The 21,897-nt window shown below is 39.3% G+C and overlaps 1 protein-coding gene across 1 annotated transcript in view; it reads left to right on the forward strand.

The window, feature by feature from the left end:
* Positions 1 to 21,897, forward strand: part of GMPS (guanine monophosphate synthase) — a gene marked incomplete at both ends in the record, with an annotated part of 37,827 nt that overhangs the window by 10,482 nt on the left and 5,448 nt on the right. Inside the window, 11 exons of the mRNA XM_080695542.1 lie at positions 1,109 to 1,290; positions 2,998 to 3,112; positions 3,923 to 4,020; positions 6,280 to 6,383; positions 9,176 to 9,369; positions 9,617 to 9,782; positions 11,070 to 11,221; positions 12,083 to 12,256; positions 14,905 to 15,010; positions 17,811 to 17,926; positions 21,252 to 21,377. Coding sequence (XP_080551668.1) covers positions 1,109 to 1,290; positions 2,998 to 3,112; positions 3,923 to 4,020; positions 6,280 to 6,383; positions 9,176 to 9,369; positions 9,617 to 9,782; positions 11,070 to 11,221; positions 12,083 to 12,256; positions 14,905 to 15,010; positions 17,811 to 17,926; positions 21,252 to 21,377 — 1,533 coding nt within the window. The remainder of the gene's footprint in view (positions 1 to 1,108; positions 1,291 to 2,997; positions 3,113 to 3,922; positions 4,021 to 6,279; positions 6,384 to 9,175; positions 9,370 to 9,616; positions 9,783 to 11,069; positions 11,222 to 12,082; positions 12,257 to 14,904; positions 15,011 to 17,810; positions 17,927 to 21,251; positions 21,378 to 21,897) is intronic.

Here is a 21,897-nt window from a genome sequence, read left to right on the forward strand (position 1 = left end):
TCAATAATAGGACAGACTATAGAAATCATGGAGACAGGGGATGGTGGAGGATTAGGGCCAGTGATGCAGCGTGTCAGCATGGGAAATTAAAAGTAAAAGTAGGATGAAGAGCATAACGGTTCCTCAGGTCCCAGTTGTCGGGCTCTGCAGTTATCAAGGGTGGTCAGCCTTCCCTGTGCATTCAGTGTACCCCAGTAGGAGTTGCTTGTGTCTCTTGGTCTCTATCTTCATTGTGAAGCTTGACCAGTTGATTCAGCTGTTGTCAATTTATTTTCAAGTTTGTTAATTTTTTATCTAGGGTTTTCTTTTTTTTGGGGGGGGTAAGTATTAGAGATTGAACCCAGGTGCTTTACCTCCAAGCTTTACCTTCAGCCCCCCTTTTATTTGCAGTACTGGGGATTAAAGTCAGAGGCATTCTTTCTCTGAGCTACACCCCAGCCCTATTTTTTATTCTTTATTTTGAAACAGGGTCTCACTAAGTTGCAGAGAGCCTCATTAAGTAGCTGAGGCTAACTCAAACCTGTGATTCTCCTATCTCAGCCTCCCAAATGCTGGGATTACAAGCATGTGACACCACATCTGGCTTCCAGCCCTTTTAAAAATTTTTTTTTAAAATTTTGAAACAGGGTCTTGATAAATTGTTGAGGCTGGCCTTGAACCTCCAATCCTCGTATCTTAGCCTCCCAAGTACTAGGATTATAGGCACTTACCACTTGATTATAAAAGTTTCTTAAAATACACATGATTAATTCTTGCTGTGCATGGTAAAAGTAATCATGCCAGATGAAACATACAAAGCAATTTTAATAATAGGAAAATTATTAATTTGTTAAGACATTAAAATTTTTACTATTATAAAATGAAAGTAAAACTAATATTTAGTATAGTAGAAGTTAATTGGCAACCTTGAAAATTAGTTTTCCTTTTTTTTGTGAAAGGCATATTAATAGTACTAGTTTAAACAGGTCTTCCCGTGTGCAGCTATTTACAAAGTGCTTTGAATTAGCAACTCAGAAAATGCTGTTAGCGATTTTCATTTCTGTGTGCTTGGTGCTGACAGGGGAATCTCATCTTTTTTCTAACTAGTTCTGCTTGTCATAATTTGCAGCTGGAGAATGCTGGAGGTGACCTTAAGGATGGCTGCCACCACTACGAAGGCGCTGTTGTCATTCTGGATGCTGGTGCTCAGTATGGGAAAGTCATAGACCGAAGAGTGCGGGAGCTGTTTGTGCAATCTGAAATCTTCCCCTTGGAAACACCAGCATTTGCCATAAAGGAGCAAGGATTCCGGTAGGCCTTCCGCTAAGGTTTTTATGAGAAGATTGATTTTAGGTTGTGGCATATCTTACTATTAGTTTGCTTGGGCACCGAAGTTTTTATTTTATTTTATTTTTTTGGAAAACAAGATATAGAATGGTTTCACTTGGAATCCTCCTGTCGCAGCCTCCCAAGAACTGGGTTCACAGGCATGAATCACCACACCCAGCCCAAATTATGTGTTTTAAAATATAGTAGCCAAACACTTGAGAGCAGAAACATAGTTGTTCCTCCGGTCACTCATCATGAACAGTTTCTAGGTCTCTGCCCAGAGTTCCTTTTCTGTAGCAGGAGAATAGGAATTACAGCACTGTGACTTTTATATTAGGATAATCCTTTCTGCTCAAATCTCTGTTTGAACATTTTTCAAAATAAATGTTAATTTTCTGAAATTCAAGATATTTTAACCTTACTTATTTTGTGAGTCTTGATCTACCTGATACATAAAATCTGTATTTAGAATGACTTGTGGCTTGTTGGGCCTGGTAGTTGTGAGTTTCAAAATAGTGGAGTAGAAGTAGAAGGCCCAGAAAGACTCGTTAACTCTTTTCAAGACTTATTGAGATAAGACATTATAATTGGTTTAAGTGCAGTGAGAGTTTTATCTCTGACTGAGTTTATCGTATGTTTTTCTTATAGTACTGAGAACTTTATCTTTTGGAGTTTAGCAGGTTAATGAGGGATAATGGACAGTCCCATGGTGGTTAGCCTTTGTAAAAGTAACCATAACATACTGCTGTTCTACAGGTCTTGATTATTAAATATTAACTGTGTTTTATAGAACTTTAGCTTCTGTACTCCTAAGGAGCTAGGTTACGGAGCTACCATTATATACTCCTTTAGAATTGTTATCTTAAAGCTGTCTCATTTATCAGCTGAGTAGGTTGTGTTCCGTCTCTTTTGCAAGAGATAGGATAACTAAGGCTGTATACTGTATCTGTTACCGGTTGCCTGTGAGAGCTGAGAGGGTGCTTTTAGGCTAAGACTGTTGTCACATATTCATTTTTATTTTTATTTACATTGCCCTAGCTTGCTGAGTTGTTTTTTTTTAATGACTTTGACTTTTGTTATATTAAACTGAATGCATCAGTGGCCAGGTCTGTAATATAGATAGCACTGGGTTTGCACTTCTCTAATTAGCTCCTCTCCTAAGTGAACCCATAGAATACTCTGAAATGTTATGATGTTGTTATAGTTGTGGGCTGAGTTCTGAGAGCAGAGCATATAGGTCAAAATTGACATTAGATACCTTTCCTGGATCTCAGGGGAAATTGTTAAGGATATATTAAAGCATTGTTAAAGAATAGATTTTGTATGTCGGGTGTGGTGGCGCACGCTTGTAATCCAGCATTTGGGAGGCTGAGGCAGGAGGATCACGGTTACGGGAGAGCCTCAGTTACTTAGTGAGACCCTTTGAAACTCAGTGAGTGTTTCAAAATAAAGAATAAAAAGTAGGGCTGGGGGTATAGCTTGGAGGTAGAATCCCCCTGTGTTCCATCCCCTGTCTGTCTGTCTGTCTGACTGTCTGTCTGTCTCTCTCTCTCTCTCTCTCTCTCTCTCTCTCTCTCTCTCTCTCACACACACACACACACACACACACACACACACACACACACACAGATTTTGTATAGAAATAAGCAGTTAGAGATTTCTCACCAACTCTGTTCCTTCAATCCACAGTGCTATTATCATCTCTGGAGGACCTAATTCTGTGTATGCAGAAGATGCTCCCTGGTTTGACCCAGCAATATTCACTATTGGCAAGCCTGTTCTTGGAATTTGCTATGGCATGCAGGTAAATTTGCTTTGAGAGATTCTCAAAACTGGACATTATCCCTTTACTTGTTTTTCTGTTAGGGCTGGGTTAACCTTCATCATGCATTGTTATTACAGATAGGACTTCTCTTGTGGAACAGACGTACTAAGCAAAGTAGGAGTGATTATATCAGTGCATATTTAATGTTTAAAAAAATCTCATGTGAATTCATCTAATGTGGGTGGAGAGTTTGGGCCATATGTAAACAGTAAGTAAAAGATTTCCACAAGGAGGGGTAGAGTGAAGAGACCGTTTGAAACGTGAGTCTCTAGGCATATGGGATTTGAACAGACAAGTTCATTGAAAGGCCAGATTTTCTTGCTTATCCCTTCTCTTTAGCATAGCCTTCTGCAGGCTTTCAAACTATTCCTTTGGGGCCAGAGATTAAATAGTGTGGGAGAATTTATACTTGTCTGAATTCCTGTCTTTGCACCTCAGTTCTTATCATCTGCTCTGGCTTTTTTCTAGCTCAGAGTATCTTTTTAAATGCTTTTGAATTAAACTTTGATTTAAGTATTAAAGAAATTTCTATTTTTAACAGAGGAATTAAAGTATGTGAAATAGAAAATCAGCTAGTGTTTAACAGAAATTAACCTCGGGTTCAATTTCTAATCTGATTCAGCTTTATAATTATCCTCTTAATCAGTATATAATTTTATATAATGATACCAAACTGTCTAGATTTGTCAAACAACAGGCATTCTGAAAACAAATAATGTAAATGATTAAATCAGCATAATAAAATGAATGTCTTGATTCATACTAACATCAATTTATTTTCCCAAACAGATGATGAATAAGGTATTTGGAGGTACTGTGCACAAAAAAAGTGTTAGAGAAGATGGGGTCTTCAGCATCAGTGTGGATAATACATGCTCATTGTTCAGGTATTATATTTTTAGGTGAATAAAGCAGTTGTAGAAGGATTTAAAGTTAGCACTGGTACTTTCCACATTTGGAGGGTCTATAATTCATAAAATCAGCACCATAGTGCACTTGCAGCACTGTCCAGGCAGCAGAGGGTGGTGATGCTAATCAGGAGGAAGGAAGGCTCTGAGGAAGTACTTCAGAGGCACCTGTCGTTTCGGAGCCCTGTGATCTACCGATGCCAGCGTTGGTACTTTTCCCTTTTCACTCCTGGCTGAAGTGTGATTTATCCACTAGTGTGGCAAACGTGGCACGTGAATAATGGTCTGACCTGTTCTGCTGTATCCTACAAATACCTACTGCCACACTGCTTTCTTTCTGGTACTTAGTACACCATTTGTTTGCGGATTTCATTACTAAGTTCTTGGGTCCCCCAGCCCCACATTCTTTATGTTGAGCCAGAGTTTATCTTGGTGTACAATCTTGTGGGTTTTTTTTTTTTTTTTTTTTTTCCCCAATACTGGGGATGGAAGCCAGGCACATTCTATTTCCGAGCTACACCCCCGGTCCTATTTTTTGGTCTTTATATTTTTTTGAAACAGGTCTCACTGAGTTGAGAAGGGCCTTGCTAAGTAGCTGAGATTGTCCACGAACTGCGATCCTCCAGTCTCCGCCTCCTGAATGCTGGGATTACAAGCATGCACCACCATGTCCTGCCCATGTGTACAATTTTTTTTTCTTTTTCTTTTTTTTTTTTTTTTGTGGTACTGGGGGTAGAACCCAGGGGCTTTCTACCTCAGGGCTATACTCCCAGCCCTATTTTATATTTTATTTGGAAACAGGGTCTCACTAAGTTGCTGAAAGCCTCAATAAGTAGCTGAGGCTGGCTTCGACCCTGCGCGATCCTCCTGTCTCAGCCTCCTAAGCACAGGGATTACAAGAGTGTGCCCCCACGCCCAGCGTACAATCTTTTTAATACAATGAATATATTAGATGTTATTGCTTAGGTAATAAAGATGCTCTGATCTATTTAGAAGTTGATGAATGATGGCTAAGGGTGCCGCTCAGTGATAAAGTTGGTGCTTAGTAGATGTGGGGGCTTGGGTTCAAACCCTAGCCCCCCTCCCCACAAAGGAACAGAAAAGAAATGGAATTTAAATCTGTAAAATGTAGGCCCATTTTAATTAGCATATGCATGAAGTTAATTTTTTTGTATGTATAGTACTGGGATTGATCTACTTTTGAGTTACACCCCTGTACCCTTGCTCCCTTTTTTTTTTTTCTTTTTCCTTTTGGTCTGCTAGCTTGCTGAGAGTCTCGTTAAGTTGCTGAGGCTGGTCTTGAACCTGCAATCCTCCTGTCTTGGCCTCAAGGACTGGGATTACTGGCATGCGCCACCATCCCCAGTTTGAAATTAGTTTTTGTTATCATTTCTTTTTACTGTGCTAATTATTGCTAGTTATAGGTTTATTTTACTAATATATAGTCTTAGCAAATATAATTTGTGCCTTTTTTCTTCTCATGGTAGTAAGGGATTGAACCCAGAGCCTCATGCATGCTATGCAAGTGCTCAGCCACTAAACTATACCCCAGCCCTTTTACATTTTATTTTGAGACAGCTCAAGCTGGTCTTAAACTTGCTGTCCTCCTGCCTCAGCCTCCTGTGTAATTTATTGTACGTTTTAACCTGCAGTACACATACATCTATATAGTACGAGTACTGAGTGACAACTTTAGTTCTTTGAAATGCCTCTGTTCTTAAGATAAATCCAATAATCTCTGGAATTTTTTCTTTTCTTTCTTTCTTTTTTTTTTTTTTTTGATGCTGGGGATTGAACGCAAGGACGTTCTACCTCTGAGCTACACCCCATGCCCCATTTTGTATTTTGTATTCTTTATTTTGAAACAGGTCTCACTAAATTTCAGAGGGCCTCAGTAAGTAGCTGAGGCTGGCCAAAAACCTGCGTTTCTCCTCTCTCAGCCTCCCAAGTACTGGGATTACAAGCATTCACCACCACCTGGCACTGGAAATTATAATTATGTGTGTGTTTGTATTTTCAACTTTATATGTTCTGCTTTTATAAAATGCCATTTCGAGATTTAAGACCCATTTATTGGCTTTATTTTTAATAGAATAAATTTAAATTCTAACTTTTGTGCTGTTTCATACTTTCATCTAGTGTCTTGATGTTTGCGTATAGTAAGTCATATTTCTAAAGCAAAAAACTTAGGCATGTTTTTAACAAAGATATTTGTGATGGTTATTTTTGTGTGTTTAGGGGACTTCAGAAAGAAGAGATTGTTTTGCTCACACATGGAGATAGTGTAGACAAAGTAGCTGATGGGTTCAAGGTTGTGGCACGCTCTGGGAACATCGTAGCAGGTAAAATTTATAAATTTTGCAGCTCTCATTGCAAATTCCTGCAGAGTATGCACATTTCAATATGATGATACACTCTTCCATCTTCCTTCTATTTTAAGAGTCTGTAAATATGGTAAGACCACTGTCAATGAAGGGAATTTAATATCAGAAGAATTAATGCAGAAGTCACATTTTGGCTTGCTTTGTGGTGCTGAACGTTTGTAATCCCAGTACTTGGGAGGCTGAGACAGGAGGATCACAGGTTCACAGCCAGATAGCAACTTTGTGAGGCACTGCAACTTAGACTCTGTTTCAAAACAAAAGAGTTAAATAGGGCTGGAAGTGTAGCTCAGAGGTGGAATGCCCTTGGGTTCCAGCCCCAGAACCCCCTCACCCAAAATAAATTAAGATACTTTAAAGCTAGGCATATTGGTGCACACCTATAATCCCAGTACTTCAAAGGCTGAGGCAGGCAGAGGGCACATTTGAGATCATATGTAGGGAGGCTCTCAGCAACTTAGTGAGACCCTGTTACAAATTAAAAAATGAAGTAGGGGTAGGGGTGTATCCCAGATGTAGGATGCCCCAGGGTTCAGTCCCTAGTACTGCCTAAAACAGTGGGGATAGCAGTAGAGAGGTCCTGGCCGTGATGGGACCATGTTTGAGGAGGGCAAGCCGACTATGAAGTTAGAGCAGAGTAAGCTTGGTGGAGAATGGTAGAGTGAAGGTATGGAGGTTTGGTCCAAAACACAAGACTTCTGAGCCAGTGCAAAACTTTGACTTCATTCATAGTTATGTGTTTTGTTCTGTTTCTTTGTGATTCTCCTGTCTCATCCTTCCAAGTACTGGGATTACAAGTGTGCCCGACCAGTACCAGCTAGTTACCTGGGACTTTGAACAAAGAGGAGATGTGATTTATATTCAGGATTATACTGCAGTGAAAAGAAGAGTCAAAGATAGAAGAAGGAAGACAACTGCAGAAGCTGCTTAGTATCAGGGGATACCGTTGCTTGGACCAGGGAAGCCGGGATGGAAATAGTCAGGAGTGATTGGACTCTGACTTTATTGGTGCATCGTAGTAAAAAATCACAATGGAATACAAGACTTGTGAGGATATCCAAGCAAACATCATCCAGTTAGCCTTTATCCAGTCCCCATCCCACTCCCTCCCCCTAGGACTCTGACCTTTTGAAGGGAGAGAAAAAGGATTTGCTCTTGGATTAGGTGGAAAGTAGAGAAGATAAAGTAGATTTAGTTTTGGCTGCTGTTTTTTGGCCAGAGTAATCAGAGGAAGAGGTTTCTATTTACCTAATGGGAAAGACTTCAGAATTTTGGATTTACATATTAAAGATGTTTTATTAAACATTGAAATGAAGGACAGTTGTATATAGGAGTTGAACTTTACAGAAGAAAACTTGACTAGAGGTAAAAATTTGGGGGGTTAGCAACATGTGTGCGGAATTTTAAGGTCATGAGAGATGGTGTATGAGAGCATATGGGGTCACTTAGAATGTAAAGAAAAGAGATTTAAGAGCTGAGTGCTAGAGCTGCACACAGTGGATACATGCCTATAATCCTGTACTAGGGAGGTTGCAGCAGGAGGATCACAGGTTCCAGGCCAGCCTTAGCAGTTTAGCAAAGGCCCTCAGCAACTTAGCAAATCACTCTACAAATAAAAGGGCTAGGGTGTAGCTTGAAGGTAGAATGCCCCCTGGGCTCAATCCCCAGGAACAACAGCAATAACAAAAGATGGGTCACATGCCAGATGAGGATCAGCCAGCAGGGAGGACTGAGAGGAGCAAACAGTGAAACAGGAGTGATAACCAGGAGCCAAGAAAAGAAACGCAAGGTATCTTGTTGTAAGAGACCACGTGTGTGTGGCAGCCTGCCAGGCCCGATGTATATTCTTAGAGAGTTCAGATAAGTTTCTTGATGCCTGTGCCACAAAATAGTTTTAGTGTACGCACATAGAGGAAAAAAAGCATCTAGCCCATTTGTCAGAAACACATTGGGTTAATAGATGAAGTTATCTAGGTTGCTGAAACTTATATAGGTTGGTGATCTTTCATCTGAGTATCTGAAATTTTCCAAAATCCAAAACTTTTGAGACCTGTGATGTCACAAATGGAAAATTTCATACATGCCTCCATGACAAATTATAGTCGAAATGCAGGCACACTAAAACTATTGTATAAAATTACCTTCAGATTGTATGTATAAGATATGTAATATAATATAAATGAATTTCATATTTAGAGTTATGTCCCATCCCCAAGATACCTCATTATGTATATGCAAATATTCTAAAATCTGAAAAAAATACAATAGACATCTGATGGAAGGGCATTTCAGTAAGGGATATTCACCCTGTGTTTGTGGTTAATAGTATATAAGAGAGAAACACTTGGAATATTCTGACAAGTCTGATGTATGAGATTTTCTTTTCATATAGAAGGTAGATAGTTGCATATCACATGTCTAAGTCAGATGGGACTGAGAACTAAAGTTATGTTACTGCATTAGACATGGTCACAAAAGCAATGGTGGAGATGTGAGAGAACAGTGAAATAATAATCATTGTAAGACTTACTCCACTGTCCTTTAGCTCACTAATTGCTCTATAAAGAAAAGACCTTTATAAAGAAAGATTATGGCAATGTTGTTTTATGTACTATCTTCATATATCTAAAAACCCCTCACTAAACCGTATTAAGTTGAAACATTTAAGGAGAAAGAGATTTTGAAGAATGAATTGTGGGTATTGGTTCAATCTTTTCAGCATGAAAAAAATTGTGATTATATTCTCTATAAAGGTATAGCAAATGAATCAAAAAAATTATATGGTGCACAGTTCCACCCTGAAGTTGGCCTTACAGAAAATGGGAAAGTGATCCTGAAGAACTTTCTATATGACATAGCTGGGTGCAGTGGGACCTTCACTGTGCAGAACAGAGAACTGGAGTGCATTCGGGAGATCAAGGAGCAAGTGGGCACGTCCAAAGTCTTGGTAAGCACGTTAGCGTCTGGCAGGCTACAGACTGATGTCAGTACTGGTGGGAGGAGCCAAAGCTTCATTCCCTGACAGCCAGTAAATGTTGATTGGGTGAATGCAGGCTTTGTATATTTCATTGCTTTAGAATACTATTTCAATTATAAGGTATATCTTCGATACAAATAGTACTTTTAGGTAATGATCTAAGGTAATGGTGTTTATTTTCTTTGTGTTTAATCTGATTTTTCATTTTACCTTTTAGGTTTTACTCAGTGGTGGTGTGGACTCAACAGTTTGTACAGCTTTGCTAAATCGTGCTTTGAACCAAGATCAAGTTATTGCTGTGCACATTGATAATGGCTTCATGAGAAAGAGAGAAAGCCAGTCTGTCGAGGAAGCGCTCAGAAAGCTTGGAATTAAGGTCAAAGGTATTTTTTTATTTTTTTTATTTTTTATTTTTGCCAGTCTGGGGGTAGAACCAGGGGCATTTGATCTCTGAGCTACACCACTGCCCTATTTTTTATTCTTTATTTTGAAACAGGGTCTCACTAAGTTGCAGAGAGCCTCACTAGGTAGCTGAGGCTGTCCACGAACTGGGGAGGGAGTAAAAGGAAGCCAACAAAAAGCAGGCTGATTTGTGCTGTGGACCTGGGGAGGCTCAGGAATCAGAAACATTGGGTAGCTTCTGGGGCACGGTCTCTTGGTAAGCCTAAAAAGGAATTGGTTAAAAGTATGAGAAGCAGATCCTTAACACAAGAGCAAACCGCCACTGTCCTTCCCCATCAGAAGATGGAGGGGCGCTAGAGAGGCTGAGTGGGAGAGGCTCTGGCTGTGAGCGCACCAGTGTCAGGCAGAGTTAGGGATGGCAGCACAGTAAAAGTGTGTCATGAGTGGTGTCTTCTTCCTCCTCCATGTCCTCTGTTCAACCTTCAGAATGCTGGTAGGCAGGAGAGGAGGAGTGTCTTCTCTGGGGTAATTACCTAGCTTTAAGAAAGACCTACAGATTCACTGACATTCCCCTCCCCAATGAGACAACTGTCTGCCTTATTACCTTATGGGGAAACCACCAAATAAGAGATCAGAGTCAGTGTTTTCTTTGTTTTATGATACTGGGGATTGAACCCAGGGTCATTCTACTTCTGAGCTGTATCCCCAGCCCTACTTTATTTTTTGTATTGAAATAGGGTCTCACTAAGTTGCAGAGGTCCTCAGTCCTTCTGTCTCAGCTTCCCAACAGTCTTTTTTTTTTTAATTCCTCAATCATAAATAACAGTCAAGGATTGCTGAAGACGTGTTCACAATAGCAGTTTTCAGCAGACTGGTCGGCATACTGTTCTGAGGGCTTTGGAAGGCAGCTCACCCCTTTATGCTTACACAGACACAATTCCGGGGACGTTGATTCTCTGTGTATGAAGCCCTGCTTTAGTACTGGGCTTCTCGCTATGGCTTTAGCTCATCGCTCAGTTGAAGCACCGGCCAGAGAGAAAGTAACCAGCATAGTTTGCTATATAGCCCTAGGTCAACCCTAATGCAACGGGATTATCATAGAGGTAAACTTTAATAAATTCCTACATCTGAACTCTGTTATGGTTTATTGATACTTCTTGAATAAATAGACTTAGAGGCAATCAAAAGTCCATCCAGATCTTTCTTGGTTTGACTTTATTTTTTTTTAAAAATCTGCTAGTTCAAAACACTTCTCTCGTATCTCCCAGTGATAAATGCTGCCCATTCCTTCTACAATGGAACAACTACTTTGCCAATATCAGATGAAGACAGGACCCCACGAAAAAGAATTAGCAAAACATTAAATATGACTACAAGTCCTGAGGAGAAAAGAAAAATCATCGGCGATACTTTTGTTAAGGTATCATTTAAACATTCTCAGTGTGTACTCTTTTTGATGTGAATTTTAGAATTTGTTCCTTTTTTGGTCGTATCAAGTGACAAGCTTTGATGAACTTTATCTTTGTATGTGTGTGGCTGAGACTTTTACTATATATTGTTTTTATAAACTGACTAGTAGAAGCTGATTTTTTCCCCCCTTTTGGTGGTATGAAGGATTGAGCCCAGGGCGTTCTACCTCTGAGCTGCACTCCCAGCCCTATTTTATTTTTTTATTTTGAAACAGGATCTTGCTAGGTTGATGATAGTCTCACTACTTACTGAAGCTGTCCACAGATCTGCGATTGTCCTGTCTTAGCGTCCCAAGTACTGGGATTACAAGCGTTTGCCACCTGTTTGAAATTGATGTGTAAAAACATGCATGTTGCTGGTCGTGGTGGCACATGCTTGTAATTCCAGCATTTGGGAGGCTGAGACAGGGGGATCTCAGTTCGCGGACAGGCTCAGCTACTTAGTGAGGCCCTCTGTAACTTAGTGAGACCCTGTTTCAAAATAAAGAATAAAAAATAGGGATGGGGGTGTAGCTCAGAGGTCGAATGCCCCTCCATTCAATCCCCAGACACACACACACACACACACACACACACACACACACACACACACACACACACAAAAAAAAGCATGTTACCAAGCTGTTGTATGAATTATTGAAGATAAATGTTTTGAGATAATATTAAACTTCAATTAATCAGCATTTGTGTAGTTTATGGATTTAATTTGCTGGTTGGTATTACAAAAAAGACTGAGAAATTTAGCTGAAAGTATAAAATTTGCTGTTTTTGATTCCTGTCTTCTAAGGCTGTTTTAATCCTGTTGGTTGTAGATTGCTAATGAAGTAATTGGAGAGATGAATTTGAAACCAGAAGAAGTTTTTCTTGCTCAAGGTACTTTACGGCCTGATCTAATTGAAAGTGCATCCCTCGTTGCAAGTGGCAAAGCTGAACTCATTAAAACCCACCACAATGACACAGAACTCATCAGAAAGTTGAGAGAAGAGGTAAATGATTATGAGAATTCTCCATACAGAAGATAGATGGAGAATCTCTTCCTTATCCCCTCCCCACCCCAGAATTCACAGCGTTGTACAAACATCACCACAGCCCCCAAAGGAACCTGAGACTCCTTTAAGTTAGTCTTTATTCTACCTGTGCCTTCCACCCTCCTGCCAGCCCTAGATAACTACTGATTCTGTCTCAGTGGTTTTACCTTCTTTGGACATTTTATACAATCAAATTATCCAATATGTAGTCTTTTATTCTTTTATGGCTAATTTTTTTTCTTTATTTACCATAATATTTTCAAGGTTCATTCATGTTGTAGCATGTATCAGAACTTCATTCCCTCTATTGCTAAATATTCCATTATATGTATACTCTGTTTTCTTTATTTTTTGGGGGGGTGGTACTGGGGATTGAACTCAGGGGCCTTCTGCTTCTGAGCTACACCCCCAGCCCTGTTTTTTATTTTTTATTTTGTAACAGGGTCTCACTGGGTTGTAAAGGGCATCACTCAGTAGCTGAGGCTGGCTGCAAACACAATCCTCCTGTCTCAGCCTCTCAAATGCTAGGATTATAAGCATGCACCACCACACCTGGCTACTCTGTTTTATTTATTCACTTATTTTGTGACTGACTTATTTCACTTGGCATAATGTCCTTAAGATTCATTGATGTTGTAGCATGTCACAGGATCCATTCCTGAGTGTGGGTAACAAACATGTATGTACATTCTTTTGTTGATCTAGTCACTTACTGGAAATTTGTGTTGCTTCCACTACTGGATGTTGTGAATAGCTGTTATAGCCAGGCGTGGTGGCACATGCTTGTAATCCCAGCCTTTGGGAGGCGGAAACCGGAGGAGACTGGAGGATCACAGGCGGAGACTGGAGGATTACAGTTCCACGAACAGCCTCAGCTACTTAGTGAGGCCTTTGCAACTCAGTGAGACCCTGTTTCAAAAATAAAAAGACTAAAAATTAGGGCTGGGGGTGTACCTCAGAGTTATAATGCCCCTGGGTTCCATCCCCGGTACTGCAAAAAAAAAAGGGGGGGGGGCACTGTTATGAACATGTGTTTTTGATCATCTCTTTAAAGCTCTGGTTTCTGTTCTTTTACATATATACCCAGAAGTGAGCTTGCTGGAGATGTGGCAGTTCTGTTTTTAACTGTTTTGAGGGTCTTTCTATACGTTTTTTGGTTCTTTTGTTTGTTTGTTTGTTTTTGCAGGTCTGGGGATAGAACCCAGGGGCATTCTACCTCCAAGCTACACGCCCTGACCCATTTTTTATTTATTTTGAAACAGGGTCTTACTAAGTTGTGGAGGCTGTCTGTGAACTGCGATCCTCCTGTCTCACCCTCCCAAATGCTGGGATTACAAGCGTGCGCCACCACGCCTGGTTTATACCACATTTCTTAGCAATTGCATCATTTTACAACCAATCAAAATTACATTAAGGTCCCAGTTTTTCCATACCTTTGCAAACATTTAGTGTTTTCTTTTGTTTTTATAATAGCCATCCTAATGGATGTCTTGCTTCTGATTTTAATTATCCCAGTGGCTGTGAAATGGTATCTCATTAGGATTTTGATTTGCATTTCTCTAATAGTTCATGATGTTGAATGTTGAATATCTTTTTAAGTGCTTATTGCTTATTTATAAGTTAGCTTATGTTTTATATTTAATTGCAAATGGTTTTTATAAATCCTTGTTAACAAATCTAATTAGATATGTGGCTCCACCAGTATTTTCTCTTATTTTGAGTTGGTTTCTTGATATAATTTAGATTTTTAATTTTGAAGCTCTAATATATTTTCTAATTGCATTGAGAACTAGAACAGAGAACAGGGTTGGTTTACCCTGATTTATTTTATTTAAAAGATTTATATTTAAAGTGTTTCAAAGAAACATATAAATGCAACTAAAATAATTTATCTAATTCCTTGTAAACACATAGAGTAAATAGAAATGCTTTTTTTCTCTTTTTTCCCCCTCTTTTTTTTGGGGGGGGGGTACTGAGGATTGAAGGAACATTTTACCTCTGAGCAATACCTTGAATTTTTTTTTATTTTTTTATTTGAAACTGACCTCCTGTCTACCCTCCTAAGTATTGGGATTCCAGGCGTGAGCCACCATAACTAGCTAAAAATGCATTTTAATTTTAATTTAACTTACATATTGGTGATATTGGGGATTGAACACAGGACATTTTACCTCCGAGCTACACCCCTTGCCCATATTTTATTTTTGTAATAGGGTCTCCTTAGGTTGCTGAGAATCTCATTAAGTTGGTCTTGTGCCACCACACCTAGCTAAAATGTTTTTGTTTCTGTGGTATTGGGAATGGATTCCAGGGGCATTCTACATCCCTAGCCCTATTTTTACTTTTATTTTGAAGCAAGGTCTCACTAGGCTAATGGGTCTCACTACTTGCTGAGGCTGTCTCGAATTTGAGATCCTTCTGTCTCAGCCTTCCAAGTACTGGGATTACATATGTGCCACCATTCCTGACATCTTAGAAATGAATGTTTGAAGACAGTTTTTACATTAAGGAAAACGCCAACAGGAAAAGTTAAGTACTTATTTCTCCTTGTTCTCTGTGTCAGTTTGATGACAATTTGTATTGTTTGGCTTTTTTTCTTCCCTTAGGGAAAAGTAATAGAACCTCTGAAAGATTTTCATAAAGATGAAGTAAGAATTTTAGGCAGAGAACTTGGACTTCCAGAAGAATTAGTTTCCAGGCATCCATTTCCAGGTAAAAATACAATCAGTTTTGATTTGATTTGTCTCTGTGCCTTGTTGAAGAACTTTATCCTTTTGCAGAGCATGTGATATGTGAGAAAGGAAAGGATGGGCAGGAAACAAAACAGGGTCTTACTGAGTGGTCAGAGCTGTCTTGAACCTCCTGTCTCAGCCTCCCAAGTACTGGGATTACAAGCATTGCCATCATGCCTGGCCTAAACATTTATTCATTTTTTCATTATATTTGATATTAAGTGATTTTCAGGAGTATGCTATATTTTAATAACATTACTACATAGTTCTTAATGGTAGAGCTAAAATGTTTGTTCTTTATACTGTAGATGTATTGCACGGAAGTGAGGATTAAAATTTGGTTCTGTAAAATTATATATATATTTGTGTGTGTGTGTGTGTGTGTGTGTGTGTGTTACTTATTTTGAGATGGGTCTTGTGAAATTGCTCGGGCTGGCTTGGCACCTTGGCTTACCAACAGCTAGGACTGTAGACATGTGCCACTGTGCCAGGCTTGGCTTCCTCAAATTTTTATTCTGAGCAGTTATAGATGAACAACTTCATTCATGTGCAAAGCATTTTTTGCACAGTGCTCTATATAACCAGCTCATAAACAACAAGACAATTTTATGTAGTCATTTGCTGTTGTGCAGAAAGGAATTAGAGGCTACTTGTTAAAAGGTAGGACTGAGAGTCATATTTTTTAATTTGGACAAACCTTGAATCTAAGTTTTCTCTATAACAGTAGTTTGTTGATGATTTGGGAAAATGGTCTAATTAAATTAAAAACAGTAATAACCAACATTTCTCAAGTACTTTCAGTGTGTTAGGCACTATGCTGAATACTTTAAACATATTCTTATTTGGTCTTCACAGTAGAAACAAGTATTACCCTATTTTACAAATGAGGACACTTGCAAACAAGGATAATGTCCCAGAAGTTTTTCAGAATAGAATGCACAGTGGCTGAGTTATGTCCTCGAGTCTCTACATTATATCCCCAGGTCTCTACATAGAGCTTCTGCTATAACCACCTTTTGCCTCTATACATAGTGTTACAGATGTATAAGCCATATAACACTTGTTGTCAAATCTAGTCATATAAGGTTTTCAGTCACCTGTTCATCAGTGAAGGATGGTTGGTGAATGTTAATGGAGACAGGTCAGGTGTTCTTTAGGCTCATTTGATTTTTTTTTTTTTTCCCCCTGGTACTGGGGATGGAACCTAGGGGCATCCTACCCAGTTTTTTAATTTTTTTTTTTAATTTTTTTTTTGGTACTGGGGATTGAACCCTAGGACATACCTTTTTTATTTTGAAACAAGGTCTCACTAAGTAACTGAGGCTGGCTTGAACCTGCAATTCTCCTGTCTCAGCCTCCCAATTCTCCTGTCTCAGCCTCCTAAGAATTGGTATTAAAGCTGTGATATACCACGCCCTGCTCTCTTGGTTTTCTTTTCTTTTTCTTTCCTTCCCCCTCCCCTCAGTACTGGGGATGGAACCCAGGGGCATTCTAACTCCAAGCTACACCCCAACCCTGTTTTTTTATTCTTTATTTTTTTGAAACAGGGTCTCACTGAGTTGCAAAGGGCCTCACTAAGTAGCTTAGGCTGTCCACGAACTGCACACAATCCTTTTGTCTCAGCCTCCTGAATACTGGGATTACAAGTTTGCACCACCACACCTGGCTCTTGACTTTCTTAAAGTTTGCTTTATATGTTGGAATTTCATTGGAAAAATGGTTTTGTGCTTTAAAACCACTTATCTTAAGTTGTGGAATTGAGGGCAAAGACGATGAATATTGGCAGGTTTTTGCCTATAGCTCAAGTGATGCTTTTTTCTGTTGTAGCAATGTAATAGAATCTAGTTTTTCAGAGATTCATGCATACCTTACGTTTTTGTTATGTTTTAATTCCAAATGGAATTAAACACTTTATATGTTTAATAGCATTATTACATTTTTTTATTTTTAGTGATGAGCGTAGTTATTTTATTGTACTGCTCTCCTTAATTTTGTGTGTGTTGGATTTTTTTTTTTTTTTTTTTTTTTGTGGGTCTGGGGATAGATCCAGGGGCATTTGACCTCTGAGCTACACCCCTTGCCCTATTTTTTATTCTTTATTTTGAAACCGGGTCTCACTGAGTTGCAGAGGGCCTCACTAAGCAGCTGAGGCTGTCCGCGAACCGCGATCCTCCAGGTCTCAGCCTCCCGAATGCTGGGATTACAAGCATGCGCCACCATGCCCGGCTGGAAAATTTTTTCGATAAATTTTAAAATAAATTGGAATATATGCTGTGAATTAATATTCACTGCAAGATTTGGGGATATTTAGTGCATAGGTCATAAAAATAGGACTGGGGGCATAGCTCAGTGATAAGAATACTTGCTTAACATGTGCAGTGTCCTATGTGGTTTCTAGCACTTCAAAAAATAATAAAACAGGTGGTAGACATCATTGATGTGGAGAGAATGGAAGCTTTCTAAATGAGTTAGGTGTGAATGTTTGAAATTGAATGTTTTCTTTATTCATGCTGGAACCCAGGGCCTTGCACATACTAACCATGAGTTCTTTTACTGAGCTACACCCTCAGTCTTGGTGATAAACACTTAAAAAAACCCTAATTCAGGCTGGGGATATAGCTCAATGGTAAAGGGCTTGCCTGGCATGCTTGAAGACTTGTGCTTGGACCCCCGCCCCCCCCAACACTGCAAAACAGAAACAAATCCAAGACTTATATACAACCATTTGGAAGTGGCACTTTTATGTTAAATGTTAATTACTGTGATTGTTCCTATCTTAGGTCCTGGCCTGGCAATCAGAGTAATATGTGCTGAAGAGCCTTATATTTGTAAAGACTTTCCTGAAACCAACAATATTTTGAAAATAGTAGCTGATTTTTCTGCCAGTGTTAAGAAGGTAATACTTGGCCTATCTTATTGGTGCAAGGAATTGGAAGGATTTTGTCTTGTATTTACAATGAATTTATTAGGGTTATTTTTATTTGAAATGACTGAGAAAGTATTCTACGGAGACTTCAAGATGCAGACTTTTTTCCCAGGCAAATAAAACTGGACATCCTGAATCTCTAAATGTACTGTATAATGTATTTAAAGCCGTCCTTTTATATGTACCACACACAGTAAAGTAGGGAAAGTGTTTTGAGTTATTAGTGACTTGGAAACATCAGTCCAAGAAACCAAGGCTGTCTGTTCCTCTTGAAGGCAGCTGCCAGCCCCTGTGGTCTCAGGCTTTGGTTTAACAGCTCCATTCACTCTAAGTATTTGGGTCATGAAGGAATGGGAAGTGAGTTAGATCCTCACACAGAGTATTTGAGCTCCACTTTGAGACTGAGTAGAGCAGTCTCCCAGTTCTTCTGCAGGTAGATAGATGCCTGTGTGATCTGCAAACCCTGAGCTAAGAATCTGAACTTAGGGTGGACCTGGTTCAGTTGGTAGTACTTCCAGAAGCAACATAAAATTTCTTTGAAATAATCTTCAAATAGTCCCCCCAAAATTCCCCTAGAGTTCCAGTAAATGAGAGCTTACAATTAAAAAACTACAAAACACATAGAAGTAAGGCACAATAAATGAGAGTGAAAATAGCAGACAGGACAGGATCCTCAGAAACTTCAGACTGGAATTAACAAACATCTAAGATAAGGAGAAATAAAAGAAGCTGTCGCTAACAAAAACTAAAGTACAAGAGACTCCTAAATATGGGCAGATTCGAAAAAAATAAACTAAGAGCTGAGAGTGGTGCACACTTGTAATTCCAGCATTTGGGAGGCTGAGACAGGAGGATCGCAGTTTGAGGACAGCTTTGGCTGCTACTTAGTGAGGCCCTTTGCAACTCAGTGAGACCCTGTTTCAAAATAAAGAATTAAAAAATAGGCTGGAGGTGTAGCTCAGAGATAGAATGGTCCTGGGTTCCATCCCCAGTACCCAGTACCGCCAAAAAAAAAAAAAAAAAAAAAAAATCTAGGAATGAAAGTAACTAAAATTGGCAGAAGAGAGAATGCATGAACTCAAAGGTGGACGTTTAAAAAATGGGTAGAAGAGGTGATAATAGAATGAGAAGTCCAGAAGGAGCTATAGTAGGCAAAAATAAATTTTCCAAAATGACTCAGATTCAGCAAACATAACACATCTCAAGCAGGATAAAGGAAATAATTCGACACCAGATAGGCATATCTTAATAAAATTATTGACTGTTAAAGACAAAACAGCTACAGAAAAGATGAATATCTATAAAGACAAGATTTTATTGTCCTGAATGCACCTGTAAGAGGCAGACCTCAGTGCCTAGAAAATTAATGAAGGTGTGTAACTAAACTGCTTCTTAAGAACTAGAGCAAAGTCATTTTCAGATAATTTGTCACCAATAATCTCTAACTTAAGGAACTAAAAGCAATGACTTTTTTTTTTCTCTCAGTACTGGGGATTGAACCCAGGGGCATTCTACCTCAGATCTACACCACCGGCCCTATCTTTTATTCTTTAGTTTAAAACAGGGTCTCACTAAGCTGCGGGGTGGGAGCCTTACTAAGTAGCTGAGGCTGGCTATGAACCTGCAATCCTCCTGTCTCAGCTTCCCAAGTACTGGGATTACAAGTGTGCACCACCATGCCTGGCTAAAAGCAGTGGCTTTCAACCCTGGCTTTGTGTTAGAATTGCTTGGCAGGAGCTTTTAACGATTATTATTTTTTACTAGTCTGCCTGGGATTTCTTATTTACTTGATCTGGGATAGGACCTGAGTATCCCAAGTACTTGGGTTGTGGCAATTTAGTTAAGAACCATCGATTAACAGCACTATTTTCCAGTGTTTTTTTTTTTTTAAAGCACTATCTTGAGAAGGAAAGAAATTTGAAATTTCAGAAGAAAGCTCTTAACTATACAAGAAGGATTGGTTGACAAAACAGTAAATGGGAAAATTGAAACAAAGATAGACTATAATAGGAATAGTCTCTTATTTATTAAAATGTAACAATTATATAAAGCATTTGAAAATTCTTATATTTGCCATAAGAACTAATTAAATCTCTTTTGGTTAAATATCCATGTTAATACTTAAAGTGAACTGCTAAAAGACTAGAAACAGAATTTAACTTTAAAGCCAACCAGTAAAGGAGAAGTAAACAAGCCAGAGAAATCTCCAGTTTTTTTATTTTTTTATTTTTTGATGGTACTGGGGGTGGAACCCAGAGAGGCTTTCTACCTCCGGGCTATACTCCCAGACCCATTTTCTATTTTATTTGGAAACGGTCTCACTAAGTTGCTGAGAGCCTCACTAAGTAGCTGAGGCTGGCTTAGAACCTGGGCCGTCCTCCTGTCTCGGCCTCCCAAGCGCGGGGATTACAAGCGTGCGCCACCACGCCCGGCTTGAACTCTCCAGTTTAAAAGATGGCAAAAGGCTGGGTGTGGTGGTGCACGCATATAATCCCAGCATTTGGGAGGCTGAGACAGGATCGTGGTTCGTGGACAGCCTCAGCTACTTAGGCTCTTAGCAATGCAGTGAGATTCTGTTTCCAAATAAAATATAAAATAGGTCTAGGAGTTTAGCCCAGAGGTAGAAAGCCCCTAGATTTAATTCCCAGTACCACACACACAAAAAAAAGGCAAAAAAGAGAAACAAAAAATGGGACAGATAGAAATACAGAATAGATGGTAGAATGAAATTCAGTCTATCAATAACTCACAGTTAATTAAAAGGATCAATTAGATAAGATTTAGATTTTAGTTTAGATTATCAAACTAAATTGTAAACCAAAATATGTTTAGTATGAATAGTAAATCTGAATAGTATAGTCCTTCTAAGAGACATTACTAATCGAGATAAGAGGAATGAAAGCAAAAGAATGAACAGCATACTAGTTAAACCAAACAAAGGAAGTGGGTGGGGCTATGCTAATTTCAGACGAAATTGACTTAGTGGCAAAAAGTGTTAGACATAAGCTGATTGTTTGACCAGTGCTAGTTGTTATCACCGCTGGTGACAGAATATTAGGTCCCGATGTTTGTAAGTCTACTCTGTATTTATTATCCTGACATTTAACCTCTTTGTAACCCTACCCACCAGGAATGGATTTTTGGTATCATGTATAGCATATATGGTTCAAGAGATAGTACATAAGGTGCATTGTTAAAAATCAGTAAGTATAGATGTGCAAGATAGAAGTAGATTCCAGAAGGATGAATACTGTGCTTACTGAAAGCTGAGCAACTGTCTCTGTCTCTGTCCTAGCCTCATACGCTGTTACAGAGAGTCAAGGCCTGCACGACAGAGGAGGACCAGGAGAGGCTGATGCAGATCACAAGTCTGCATTCCCTGAGCGCCTTCTTGCTGCCAATTAAAACTGTGGGTGTGCAGGTGAGTCAGCCAGCCAGCCCCCACCCTCAGCCTCTGGTAATAGGAGGTGAACTTTTTAGGTTATACATATGAATAAGGTAATATGGGTATTTCTTTGTGTGATACAGGGTGGGGGGATTGAACCCGGGGTGTTCTACCTTTGAGGTATGCTGCCACCAGCCCTATTTTATTTATTTTGAAGCAGGGTCTCACTAAGTTTAGAGGGCCTCACAAATTGCTGAGGCTAGCTGCAAACCTGTGATCCTCTTATGTCAGCCTCCCAAGTACTGAGATTACAAGTGTGTGCCACCATGCCCAATTTAGTCACTTATTTTCAAGTAAACTTTGTAGAACTCATTTTAAAACATTGCTAAGTAAATGTTTATGAATTATTCTCATCTCCCACTTGTCTGCCAAGTTAGGGTTAGGGTATGCTGGCTATCCATAGTTGGGCAGGTATTTGGGGTCAAAGCCTAGTGGACTTTCTGGCATGTGTCAAATTGTTGAAATTATTCTAACTCTAGTGGAATTCCAGGGCTTT

The sequence above is a fragment of the Muscardinus avellanarius genome (genome assembly GCF_963383645.1).
Source record: "Muscardinus avellanarius genome assembly, chromosome: 5".
Classification (NCBI taxonomy): Eukaryota; Metazoa; Chordata; class Mammalia; order Rodentia; family Gliridae; genus Muscardinus; species Muscardinus avellanarius.